The 11,711-nt window shown below is 54.0% G+C and overlaps 1 protein-coding gene across 1 annotated transcript; it reads right to left on the reverse strand.

Moving 5' to 3' along the window:
• Positions 1-600: 600 nt before the first annotated feature.
• LOC306914600 (tubulin beta-4B chain-like) lies at positions 601-1,932 on the reverse strand (the record flags this gene model as incomplete). Its single annotated transcript, XM_079491716.1, has 1 exon — positions 601-1,932. The coding sequence occupies one exon, from the start codon at positions 1,930-1,932 to the stop codon at positions 601-603; it is 1,332 nt and encodes a 443-aa protein (XP_079347842.1).
• Between the last annotated feature and the right edge of the window lie 9,779 nt (positions 1,933-11,711).

The following is an 11,711-nucleotide window of genomic DNA, read 5'->3' on the forward strand; positions in this document are numbered from 1 at the left end:
ACCTCTGACCGCCTATACCTTGAATTCCGAGAGGACATTTTTGTACCAAAATGTCACACAGTTCACCCTCGTCGGTGTTCCTGAGATATCGCCGGCATTCACACGGTCGAGAAGGATGGACAGGCGGGCGGGCGGGCGGGCGAACACAGTTGGACAGGAGGAATTAAAAAAGTCACCAAAAAAAAAACAACAAACAACCTTGACATTATTATGTTGTACTGTTGTGGATTCTGTAAATTAAATAAAGAGCTTCAAAAAATGTGACCTTATATTTATTATTAATAATAATAATAATAAAGTGGATATTCTGTTGTCTAAAAAAATGAAAGGTTCACAAAATTTGACATTATATTGATTAACACTTTGTTAGTTTAAAAAAAGAGATCCAGGAATCCTTATATGTTGTGTTGTGGATTTCTGTTAGGGGGGGAAAAAAGGGGGAAATCTAGTGATGCAACCTATTGCGGATCTAAGAATACATAGGTTTAATGTTTACGTTGACCACTGGAGGCGTTCTGTTATCAGTGCGGCTCCCTGCTGCTGAAACGCCTCCTCGCTGGCTTTGAACCTGTTCTTGGTTTTTGGCTCCGTTCCGTTTAGCTAATCCTCTTCGTCTTGCTCCTCGTCCTCGCCGTCTTCCTCGGTGGTGGCGTCCTGGTACTGTTGGTACTCGGACACCAGGTCGTTCATGTTGCTCTCGGCCTCCGTGAACTCCATCTCGTCCATGCCCTCGCCGGTGTACCAGTGGAGGTAGGCCTTGCGGCGGAACATGGCCGTGAACTGCTCCGAGATGCGCTTGAACAGCTCCTGGATGGCCGTGCTGTTGCCGATGAAGGTGGAGGACATCTTGAGGCCGCGGGGCGGGATGTCGCACACGGCCGTCTTGGCGTTGTTGGGGATCCACTCGATGAAGTAGCTGCTGTTCTTGTTCTGCACCCTGAGCATCTCCGCCTCCACCTCCTTCATGGATATGCGGCCTCGGAACATGGTGGCGACGGTGAGGTAACGCCCGTGCCGTGGGTCGCAGGCTGCCATCATGTTCTTGGCGTCGAACATCTGCTGGATGAGCTGGGGCACGGTGAGGGCCGCATACTGCTGGCTACCTCGGCTGGTGAGCGGGGAGAAACCCAGGATGAAGAAATGCAGCCTGGGGAAGGGGATCATGTTGACCGCCAGCTTCCTCAGGTCAGCGTTGAGCTGGCCGGGGAAGCGCAGGCAGGTGGTGACACCGCTCATGGTGGCGGAGACCAGGTGGTTGAGGTCACCGTAGGTGGGCGTGGTGAGCTTGAGGGTGCGGAAGCAGATGTCGTACAGGGCCTCGTTGTCGATGCAGAAGGTCTCGTCCGTGTTCTCCACGAGCTGGTGGACGGACAGGGTGGCGTTATAGGGCTCTATCACCACATCGGACACCTTGGGAGAAGGCACCACGCTGAACGTGTTCATGATCCTGTCAGGGTACTCCTCTCGGACCTTTCCGACGAGCAGAGTGCCCATGCCTGACCCGGTTCCACCTCCCAGGGAGTGGGTGAGCTGGAAACCCTGGAGGCAGTCGCAGTTCTCTGCCTCCTTCCTCAACACATCCAGGACGGCATCCACCAGCTCCGCTCCCTCGGTGTAGTGGCCCTTTGCCCAGTTGTTACCGGCGCCGGTCTGACCAAACACAAAGTTATCCGGCCTGAAGATCTGACCAAAGGGACCAGACCTCACCGAGTCCATGGTGCCCGGTTCCAGATCCACCAGCACGGCGCGAGGAACATACTTGCCACTCGTCGCTTCATTGAAATAGACGTTGATTCTCTCCAGTTGCAGGTCGCTGTCCCCACGGTATGTCCCGGTGGGGTCGATGCCATGTTCGTCGCTTATGACCTCCCAGAACTTGGATCCAATTTGGTTGCCGCACTGGCCAGCCTGGACGCTGACAATCTCCCTCATATTTGCTCAAGAATTCTGGATAATACCTTATGAAGAATCAAAACTAGTTTAAAAAATCTGCGTGTGTCGCTTTTCTATCTCTGTACTCCTACTTGTATCTCAAATGCCCACTTTCTAAAAGAATAATACTGCATGAAGTGACTTTCAAGCTTCCCTTTTATATACTGACAACTTCTGCTCTTACGTCACACGCAACACAAACCATTACATTTTCATCTTAAAGATGGACGAAGTCCACACCCATAACACCAGAGGAAGTGCACCATGTACAACCCAGATTCGGCACAAACAAGGGACTAAATTCTTTTCGCTCCTATGCCACCAAAATGTGGAACGCCCTACCAACAGTCATTAAGACATGCAATTCCCTTGACTCCTTCAAAACCGCTCTCAAAGGGCACCTACTGACGGCTGCAATTCGAAACTGGCCTCCGTAAAATCTGAATCCCCCCCCCCCCCACCACCCACCCCTTTTTCCCCCTCACTGTATATGTTTCTTTTCCCTTTTTACCTCCCTTATGATGAATTCCTGTTCTGTTCTTTGACTATATATAGAAGTGTCTATTTGTACGTCTCTAAATGTTTTGATGAATTGAACAAGGTGGACCCTCTTGTAAACAAGTGTAATGCTTAATTGGGTCGTCCAATCACAGTTAACATTCTTTGTATTGAGTTTGTGCTTGAAATGTACTGTAATTCTGCAAACTGTTGCATAAATATTTCAATCAATCAATCAATGGAGTGCCACAATTTTAGCATTTTTCCAGTTTTTCATGTGTCTATGAGGTGACAGTACTTCAGTAGACACACTGGAGTTGTTTTTATGTGCAATGGTGTATTAACTTTGTATTTTGGGTTTCTTCCTGGAGGCTGAACCCTTGACAGGCAAACGGGCCAATGAAATAAACAGTAATATAGTGACATCACACTATCAGCCCCTCGCCTAAGCCCTCCCCCTTTATCATACAACTACAGCTGTGGGTGCGGCTTTAGTTCAGGTGGATCACCACCCATCAGGCAAACCAGGCATACTTAATGAACTGGTGGGCGTGTCCACATAAAAACATGATTTTTAACAAATACTGTACACTTTTTGGAAAAAGTTCTTCCCCCTTATATTGTAATAATACCTGATGATCATGTTTTAGGGTGGAAAAAAATCGTGGTTTGAGCTTATATGTTATTTTAAACTTGTGCCTTCAAGAATCGCAGATAAAATATTCAATCAATCAATGTGGCTTTAGTTTTTAGTGCTAACGGGTGAGAAATGTCACGTTTTGGGAAACGTTGTTTTTGTCTTGGGTTACGTCACAGATGTGACATGCCCATATTTGGAGACCATAGAATGCTGCAAAATCAGGCCACAGAATCTAACTTTGCGGCCAGAAAATCTGTGTGTGTGTGTGTGTGTGTGTGTGTGTGTGTGTGTGTGTGTGTGTGTGTGTGTGTGTGTGTGTGTGTGTGTGTGTGTGTGTGTGTGTGTGTGTGTGTGTGTGTGTGTGTGTGTGTGTGTGTGTGTGTGTGTGTGTGTGTGAGAGAGTCGTGGTCAGAGGCGTGCACAGACATTTTGAGGGGCAGGTGCTCAAGTGAAAATAGGGCACCTCGTGCGGTGCGTGAAACCGCCGGCTGCCTTAATGTTTGAGATTTATGGATTTTGTGGCATAAATAATATATTAGCAGTTTTTAATCCAGAATTGGTCAATGTGACCAATTTGCCACATATACTATTAAGCAAGTCGACTAGTTTACTAGTCGACTAGTAAATCCACTAGTCGACCTTGCTGGTGCTAGTTGACTAGTTGATAAGAAAAAAGAAAAAGTTTATTTTTTTTATTTTTTCCCCGATTTTGTAGGCCTCAAGATCAAGTAGATTATAGTTATAGTCACCAATGTACACAGTTTTTAAATGTACAAATATTTATTTCCAAAAAATAATTTACATGATAGGTAGTTAAACAACTAGTCGACTAGTCGACTAGTAAACTAGGCAACTAGTCAACTAGTAAAAATGACTAGAAGTGAATGCCCTACTGTACATTGTACAAAACAAAACAAAAATAAAATGAACAAACTGTAGAAAAAAAACTAACTTTGGAAAGGGCACATTGCTGTCTAAAAACCTGTCATAGACATTGTGTAGAATCTGGCCTCAGGTCTAACCTGGACATAAGAGATTTCTGCCCGGCAGTGACGTACTGTACTATAAGGTGTGTCGGTCAGTGTCCAGCCCATGAAGTGCCCCTCCCTCCCTGCCCCCCCCCCCCCCCCCCCCCCCCCCCCCCCCCTCCACCCACAGCAGCAGTGTGGGCAGGGCAGGGCAGGGCGGTGTGCATAATGTGGACAATGTGAGGCTGGACAAACTAGTAAAGCAGGTGTCACAAAACATCTATACTACTGTGTACCTCCTCGCATGAGTCATGGTGAATGGACAGATATGAAAGCTGTTGCAATAACACGCTACACACATACTGCATAGTTATTGGAATGTATAGGAACAGCATTATAATACCGCCCTGAATGTACATACGTCCAGTGGTGGTTCTCAAACTGTTTCATGTCAAGGACCGCTACATTCATGTGTATTTGGCCGCGGACCCCCCCATCTGTAAAGATGTTGTGCCAAGGACCCCCATACAACATTTGTGGTTTTAACATTCTCAAAGAATCTAACATTTCTTAAATAGCTGATGTTATATAGGGCCTCTGGGGGTCCCCGGACCCCCTGCTTTAGACCACATACATATCACCATAACTCTGAAAGAGTCCATTTGGTTCCATTTGTACACTCATAGAGTTACCATAGAAGTGTCTATTTGTTTTTGTTTTTTTCTATAATTTTTATCCCACAATTTTGTAACCCATTTTTCACCCCTGTGTCAATTATCTAATGTGATCCTGGGGACATGGGGAGAGCAACGGACTTGAACTCATGCTTCCTTCATGCCTGAGTGTCCAAGTTGTATTTGCTCCTTTACACCTGACAGGGGGGAGTTTCCCTGGTTGGACGTATAGCGCGTGGAAGGAACACGTTATTCCAACCAGTTCCTTTCCCCTCCATCAGGCGCCCTGGCTGGCCAGGGGGAGGCAGTTTAGTTTAGAAGTGTCTATTTGTACGTCTCTAAATGTTTTGATGAATTGAACAAGGTGGACCCTCTTGTAAACAAGTGTAATGCTTTATTGCAGGGGTTTTCAACAGGTGGTCCGTGGACCACTGGTGGTCCCTGGAAGTATTGCATGTGGTCCCTGACCACTCATTTAGTAATGTAGGATTTGTTGATTTTTTAAAATGTCTTTCCACTAGTTGAGAAACAGTGAACTGAATGACCTGGTGACCTACAGTATGATGACCGTCCATCTAGTCATTTACTGACAGGTTGGAGGTCAAGAAATTCAACAGAAAAAGGGAGTTATCATCTCAAGAGCGGGAAGTGCAGCGGATTGTCTGGTTGAGTCATTATTATTAGGAAATTATACTTAAGGGCCTTTTTCGGCGCCACCTCTCTCCCTGTGTCTTAGGATCCAAGATGGCCGCAGCACCAGGATGGGGTGGGGCAGAGGTGAGTGGGCGGGGTCGACATATGCCCTCACTGGGCTGCATTCAAGACACTTGCCTTGTGTCTGAACACAGCTTTGATGGATGTGTTCTGCCCCCCATTTCCATTGGAAATGCATTGGAGCGGCCATTAAACACAGACACAAGACAAACGCAAGACAGGTGTCTTGCGTTTGTGAACGCAGCCCAGTAAGGCCACCCCCTCCTGGTGCTGCGGCCATCTTGGATCCTAAAACACAGGGAGAGGGGTGGGGCCTGGGATGCATAGCAAGTGTTACAAAAGCATTCATCTTAGCCCTTACCCCATATCCCCACCCAACACAACAGTGGTCCCCAGGTTGATTCTAAGTCAGGGTGGTGGTCCCTGGTTCACAATCAGTTGAAAACCCCTGCTTTATTGGGTCGTCCACTCACAGTTAACAGTCTTTGTATTGAGTTGTGTTTGAAATGTATACTGTAATTCTGCAAACTGTTAATAAATATTTCAATCAATCAATCAAAAGCCACCTGGGGATCCCCTGGAACCCACTGACTCAAGGACACCTGGGGACCCCCTGGAACCCACTGACTCAAGGACACCTGGGGACCCCCTGGAACCCACTGACTCAAGGACACCTGGGGGTCCCCTGGAACCCACTGACTCAAGGACACCTGGGGGTCCCCTGGAACCCACTGACTCAAGGACACCTGGGGACCCCCTGGAACCCACTGACTCAAGGACACCTGGGGGTCCCCTGGAACCCACTGACTCAAGGACACCTGGGGGTCCCCGGACCCCACTGACTCAAGGACACCTGGGGACCCCCTGGAACCCACTGACTCAAGGACACCTGGGGGTCCCCTGGAACCCACTGACTCAAGGACACCTGGGGGTCCCCTGGAACCCACTGACTCAAGGACACCTGGGGACCCCCTGGAACCACTGACTCAAGGACACCTGGGGGTCCCCTGGAAGCCACTGACTCAAGGACACCTGGGGACCCCCTGGAACCCACTGACTCAAGGACACCTGGGGACCCCCTGGAACCCACTGACTCAAGGACACCTGGGGACCCCCTGGAACCCACTGACTCAAGGACACCTGGGGACCCCCTGGAACCCACTGACTCAAGGACACCTGGGGACCCCCTGGAACCCACTGACTCAAGGACACTTGGGGGTCCCCAGACCCCACTGACTCAAGGACACCTGGGGACCCCCTGGAACCCACTGACTCAAGGACACCTGGGGGTCCCTGGAACCCACTGACTCAAGGACACCTGGGGACCCCCTGGAACCCACTGACTCAAGGACACCTGGGGGTCCCCGGACCCCACTGACTCAAGGACACCTGGGGACCCCCTGGAACCCACTGACTCAAGGACACTTGGGGACCCCCTGGAACCCACTGACTCAAGGACACTTGGGGGTCCCCTGGAACCCACTGACTCAAGGACACCTGGGGGTCCCCTGGAACCCACTGACTCAAGGACACTTGGGGGTCCCCAGACCCCACTGACTCAAGGACACTTGGGGACCCCCTGGAACCCACTGACTCAAGGACACTTGGGGACCCCCTGGAACCCACTGACTCAAGGACACCTGGGGGTCCCCTGGAACCCACTGACTCAAGGACACCTGGGGACCCCCTGGAACCCACTGACTCAAGGACACCTGGGGACCCCCTGGAACCCACTGACTCAAGGACACCTGGGGGTCCCCAGACCCCACTGACTCAAGGACACTTGGGGACCCCCTGGAACCCACTGACTCAAGGACACCTGGGGGTCCCCTGGAACCCACTGACTCAAGGACACCTGGGGACCCCCTGGAACCCACTGACTCAAGGACACCTGGGGGTCCCCGGACCCCACTGACTCAAGGACACCTGGGGACCCCCTGGAACCCACTGACTCAAGGACACCTGGGGGTCCCCGGACCCCACTGACTCAAGGACACCTGGGGGTCCCCAGACCCCACTGACTCAAGGACACCTGGGGGTCCCCGGACCCCACTGACTCAAGGACACCTGGGGACCCCCTGGAACCCACTGACTCAAGGACACCTGGGGGTCCCCTGGAACCCACTGACTCAAGGACACTTGGGGGTCCCCAGACCCCACTGACTCAAGGACACTTGGGGACCCCCTGGAACCCACTGACTCAAGGACACTTGGGGACCCCCTGGAACCCACTGACTCAAGGACACCTGGGGGTCCCCTGGAACCCACTGACTCAAGGACACCTGGGGACCCCCTGGAACCCACTGACTCAAGGACACCTGGGGACCCCCTGGAACCCACTGACTCAAGGACACCTGGGGGTCCCCAGACCCCACTGACTCAAGGACACTTGGGGACCCCCTGGAACCCACTGACTCAAGGACACCTGGGGGTCCCCTGGAACCCACTGACTCAAGGACACCTGGGGACCCCCTGGAACCCACTGACTCAAGGACACCTGGGGGTCCCCGGACCCCACTGACTCAAGGACACCTGGGGGTCCCCGGACCCCACTGACTCAAGGACACCTGGGGACCCCCTGGAACCCACTGACTCAAGGACACCTGGGGGTCCCCGGACCCCACTGACTCAAGGACACCTGGGGGTCCCCAGACCCCACTGACTCAAGGACACCTGGGGGTCCCCGGACCCCACTGACTCAAGGACACCTGGGGACCCCCTGGAACCCACTGACTCAAGGACACCTGGGGACCCCCTGGAACCCACTGACTCAAGGACACCTGGGGGTCCCGGACCCCACTGACTCAAGGACACCTGGGGGTCCCCGGACCCCACTGACTCAAGGACACCTGGGGACCCCCTGGAACCCACTGACTCAAGGACACCTGGGGGTCCCCGGACCCCACTGACTCAAGGACACCTGGGGGTCCCCAGACCCCACTGACTCAAGGACACCTGGGGGTCCCCGGACCCCACTGACTCAAGGACACCTGGGGGTCCCTGGAACCCACTGACTCAAGGACACCTGGGGGTCCCCGGACCCCACTGACTCAAGGACACCTGGGGGTCCCCGGACCCCACTGACTCAAGGACACCTGGGGGTCCCTGGAACCCACTGACTCAAGGACACCTGGGGGTCCCCGGACCCCACTGACTCAAGGACACCTGGGGGTCCCTGGAACCCACTGACTCAAGGACACCTGGGGGTCCCCTGGAACCCACTGACTCAAGGACACCTGGGGGTCCCCTGGAACCCACTGACTCAAGGACACCTGGGGGTCCCCTGGAACCCACTGACTCAAGGACACCTGGGGACCCCCTGGAACCCACTGACTCAAGGACACCTGGGGGTCCCCTGGAACTCAAGGACACCTGGGGGTCCCCTGGAACCCACTGACTCAAGGACACCTGGGGGTCCCCGGACCCCACTGACTCAAGGACACCTGGGGGTCCCCTGGAACCCACTGACTCAAGGACACCTGGGGGTCCCCTGGAACCCACTGACTCAAGGACACCTGGGGACCCCCTGGAACCCACTGACTCAAGGACACCTGGGGACCCCCTGGAACCCACTGACTCAAGGACACCTGGGGGTCCCCTGGAACCCACTGACTCAAGGACACCTGGGGGTCCCCGGACCCCACTGACTCAAGGACACCTGGGGGTCCCCTGGAACCCACTGACTCAAGGACACCTGGGGGTCCCCTGGAACCCACTGACTCAAGGACACCTGGGGGTCCCCTGGAACTCAAGGACACCTGGGGGTCCCCTGGAACCCACTGACTCAAGGACACCTGGGGGTCCCCGGACCCCACTGACTCAAGGACACCTGGGGGTCCCCTGGAACCCACTGACTCAAGGACACCTAGGGGTCCCCTGGAACCCACTGACTCAAGGACACCTGGGGACCCCCTGGAACCCACTGACTCAAGGACACCTGGGGACCCCCTGGAACCCACTGACTCAAGGACACCTGGGGGTCCCCTGGAACCCACTGACTCAAGGACACCTGGGGGTCCCCGGACCCCACTGACTCAAGGACACCTGGGGGTCCCCTGGAACCCACTGACTCAAGGACACCTGGGGGTCCCCTGGAACCAACTGACTCAAGGACACCTGGGGGTCCCCTGGAACCCACTGACTCAAGGACACCTGGGGGCCCCCTGGAACCCACTGACTCAAGGACACCTGGGGACCCCCTGGAACCCACTGACTCAAGGACACTTGGGGGTCCCCAGACCCCACTGACTCAAGGACACCTGGGGACCCCCTGGAACCCACTGACTCAAGGACACTTGGGGGTCCCCGGACCCCACTGACTCAAGGACACCTGGGGACCCCCTGGAACCCACTGACTCAAGGACACCTGGGGGTCCCCGGACCCCACTGACTCAAGGACACCCATGGGGGTCCCCGGACCCCACTGACTCAAGGACACCTGGGGACCCCCTGGAACCCACTGACTCAAGGACACCCATGGGGGTCCCCGGACCCCACTGACTCAAGGACACCTGGGGGTCCCCTGACCCCACTGACTCAAGGACACCTGGGGGTCCCCGGACCCCACTGACTCAAGGACACCTGGGGGTCCCCTGGAACCCACTGACTCAAGGACACCTGGGGGTCCCCTGGAACCCACTGACTCAAGGACACCCATGGGGGTCCCCGGACCCCACTGACTCAAGGACACCTGGGGGTCCCCTGGAACCCACTGACTCAAGGACACCTGGGGGTCCCCTGGACCCCACTGACTCAAGGACACCTGGGGGTCCCCTGGAACCCACTGACTCAAGGACACCTGGGGGTCCCCTGGAACCCACTGACTCAAGGACACCCATGGGGGTCCCCGGACCCCACTGACTCAAGGACACCTGGGGGTCCCCTGGAACCCACTGACTCAAGGACACCTGGGGGTCCCCTGGACCCCACTGACTCAAGGACACCTGGGGGTCCCCTGGAACCCACTGACTCAAGGACACCTGGGGGTCCCCTGGAACCCACTGACTCAAGGACACCCATGGGGGTCCCCGGACCCCACTGACTCAAGGACACCTGGGGGTCCCCTGGAACCCACTGACTCAAGGACACCTGGGGGCCCCCTGGAACCCACTGACTCAAGGACACCTGGGGGTCCCCAGACCCCACTGACTCAAGGACACCTGGGGGTCCCCTGGAACCCACTGACTCAAGGACACCTGGGGGTCCCCTGGAACCCACTGACTCAAGGACACCTGGGGACCCCCTGGAACCCACTGACTCAAGGACACCTGGGGGTCCCCAGACCCCACTGACTCAAGGACACCCATGGGGGTCCCCGGACCCCACTGACTCAAGGACACCTGGGGGTCCCCTGGAACCCACTGACTCAAGGACACCTGGGGGTCCCCGGACCCCACTGACTCAAGGACACCTGGGGGTCCCCGGACCCCACTGACTCAAGGACACCTGGGGACCCCCTGGAACCCACTGACTCAAGGACACCTGGGGGTCCCCAGACCCCACTGACTCAAGGACACCTGGGGGTCCCCTGGAACCCACTGACTCAAGGACACCTGGGGGTCCCCTGGAACCCACTGACTCAAGGACACCTGGGGACCCCCTGGAACCCACTGACTCAAGGACACCTGGGGGTCCCCAGACCCCACTGACTCAAGGACACCCATGGGGGTCCCCGGACCCCACTGACTCAAGGACACCTGGGGACCCCCTGACCCCACTTTGAGAACCACTGGTGTAATGTATAGCTACTCAAGTATACGATTTTATTTTATTTATTTATTATTTTATTAATTTTATTTTATCAAGTATTTCTAATTTTCAGTACATTTTCTTCTACTCCTCTACATCTCAGAGGTAAATTGTACTTTGTACTACAATTACTTTAAAACTTTTTATTTAAAAAAATAAAAAATAAATAAAAAATTTATTTTATTAAAAAAAGAAAAACATGCATTAACCCCTTCAGCCCTATACATTCCGTCCACTGGAAAATAGCCGATCTATAAATAATAAATGCATCGCGATGCGACACATTGTAAGCTTGTAGATCTGCTCTCTTCAGAAGATTTTAAATACATATTTCAGCAGTGGTTCCCAAAGTGGGGTCTGGGGACCTCTAGGGGTCCTTGAAAGAGTTTCCCCAGCTAAATGATAATTAGGCACCAAATGGACCCTTATGGGTCTGGACCCGTTAGGGTCCATTTGGTTCCATGTGTACACTCCCAATTAACTTTGATTTTACAATATAAATTGGGGGTCCCAGAGATAGAAATGCCATTAAATGGG

The sequence above is a fragment of the Electrona antarctica genome, assembly GCF_951216825.1.
Source record: "Electrona antarctica genome assembly, chromosome: 21".
Classification (NCBI taxonomy): Eukaryota; Metazoa; Chordata; class Actinopteri; order Myctophiformes; family Myctophidae; genus Electrona; species Electrona antarctica.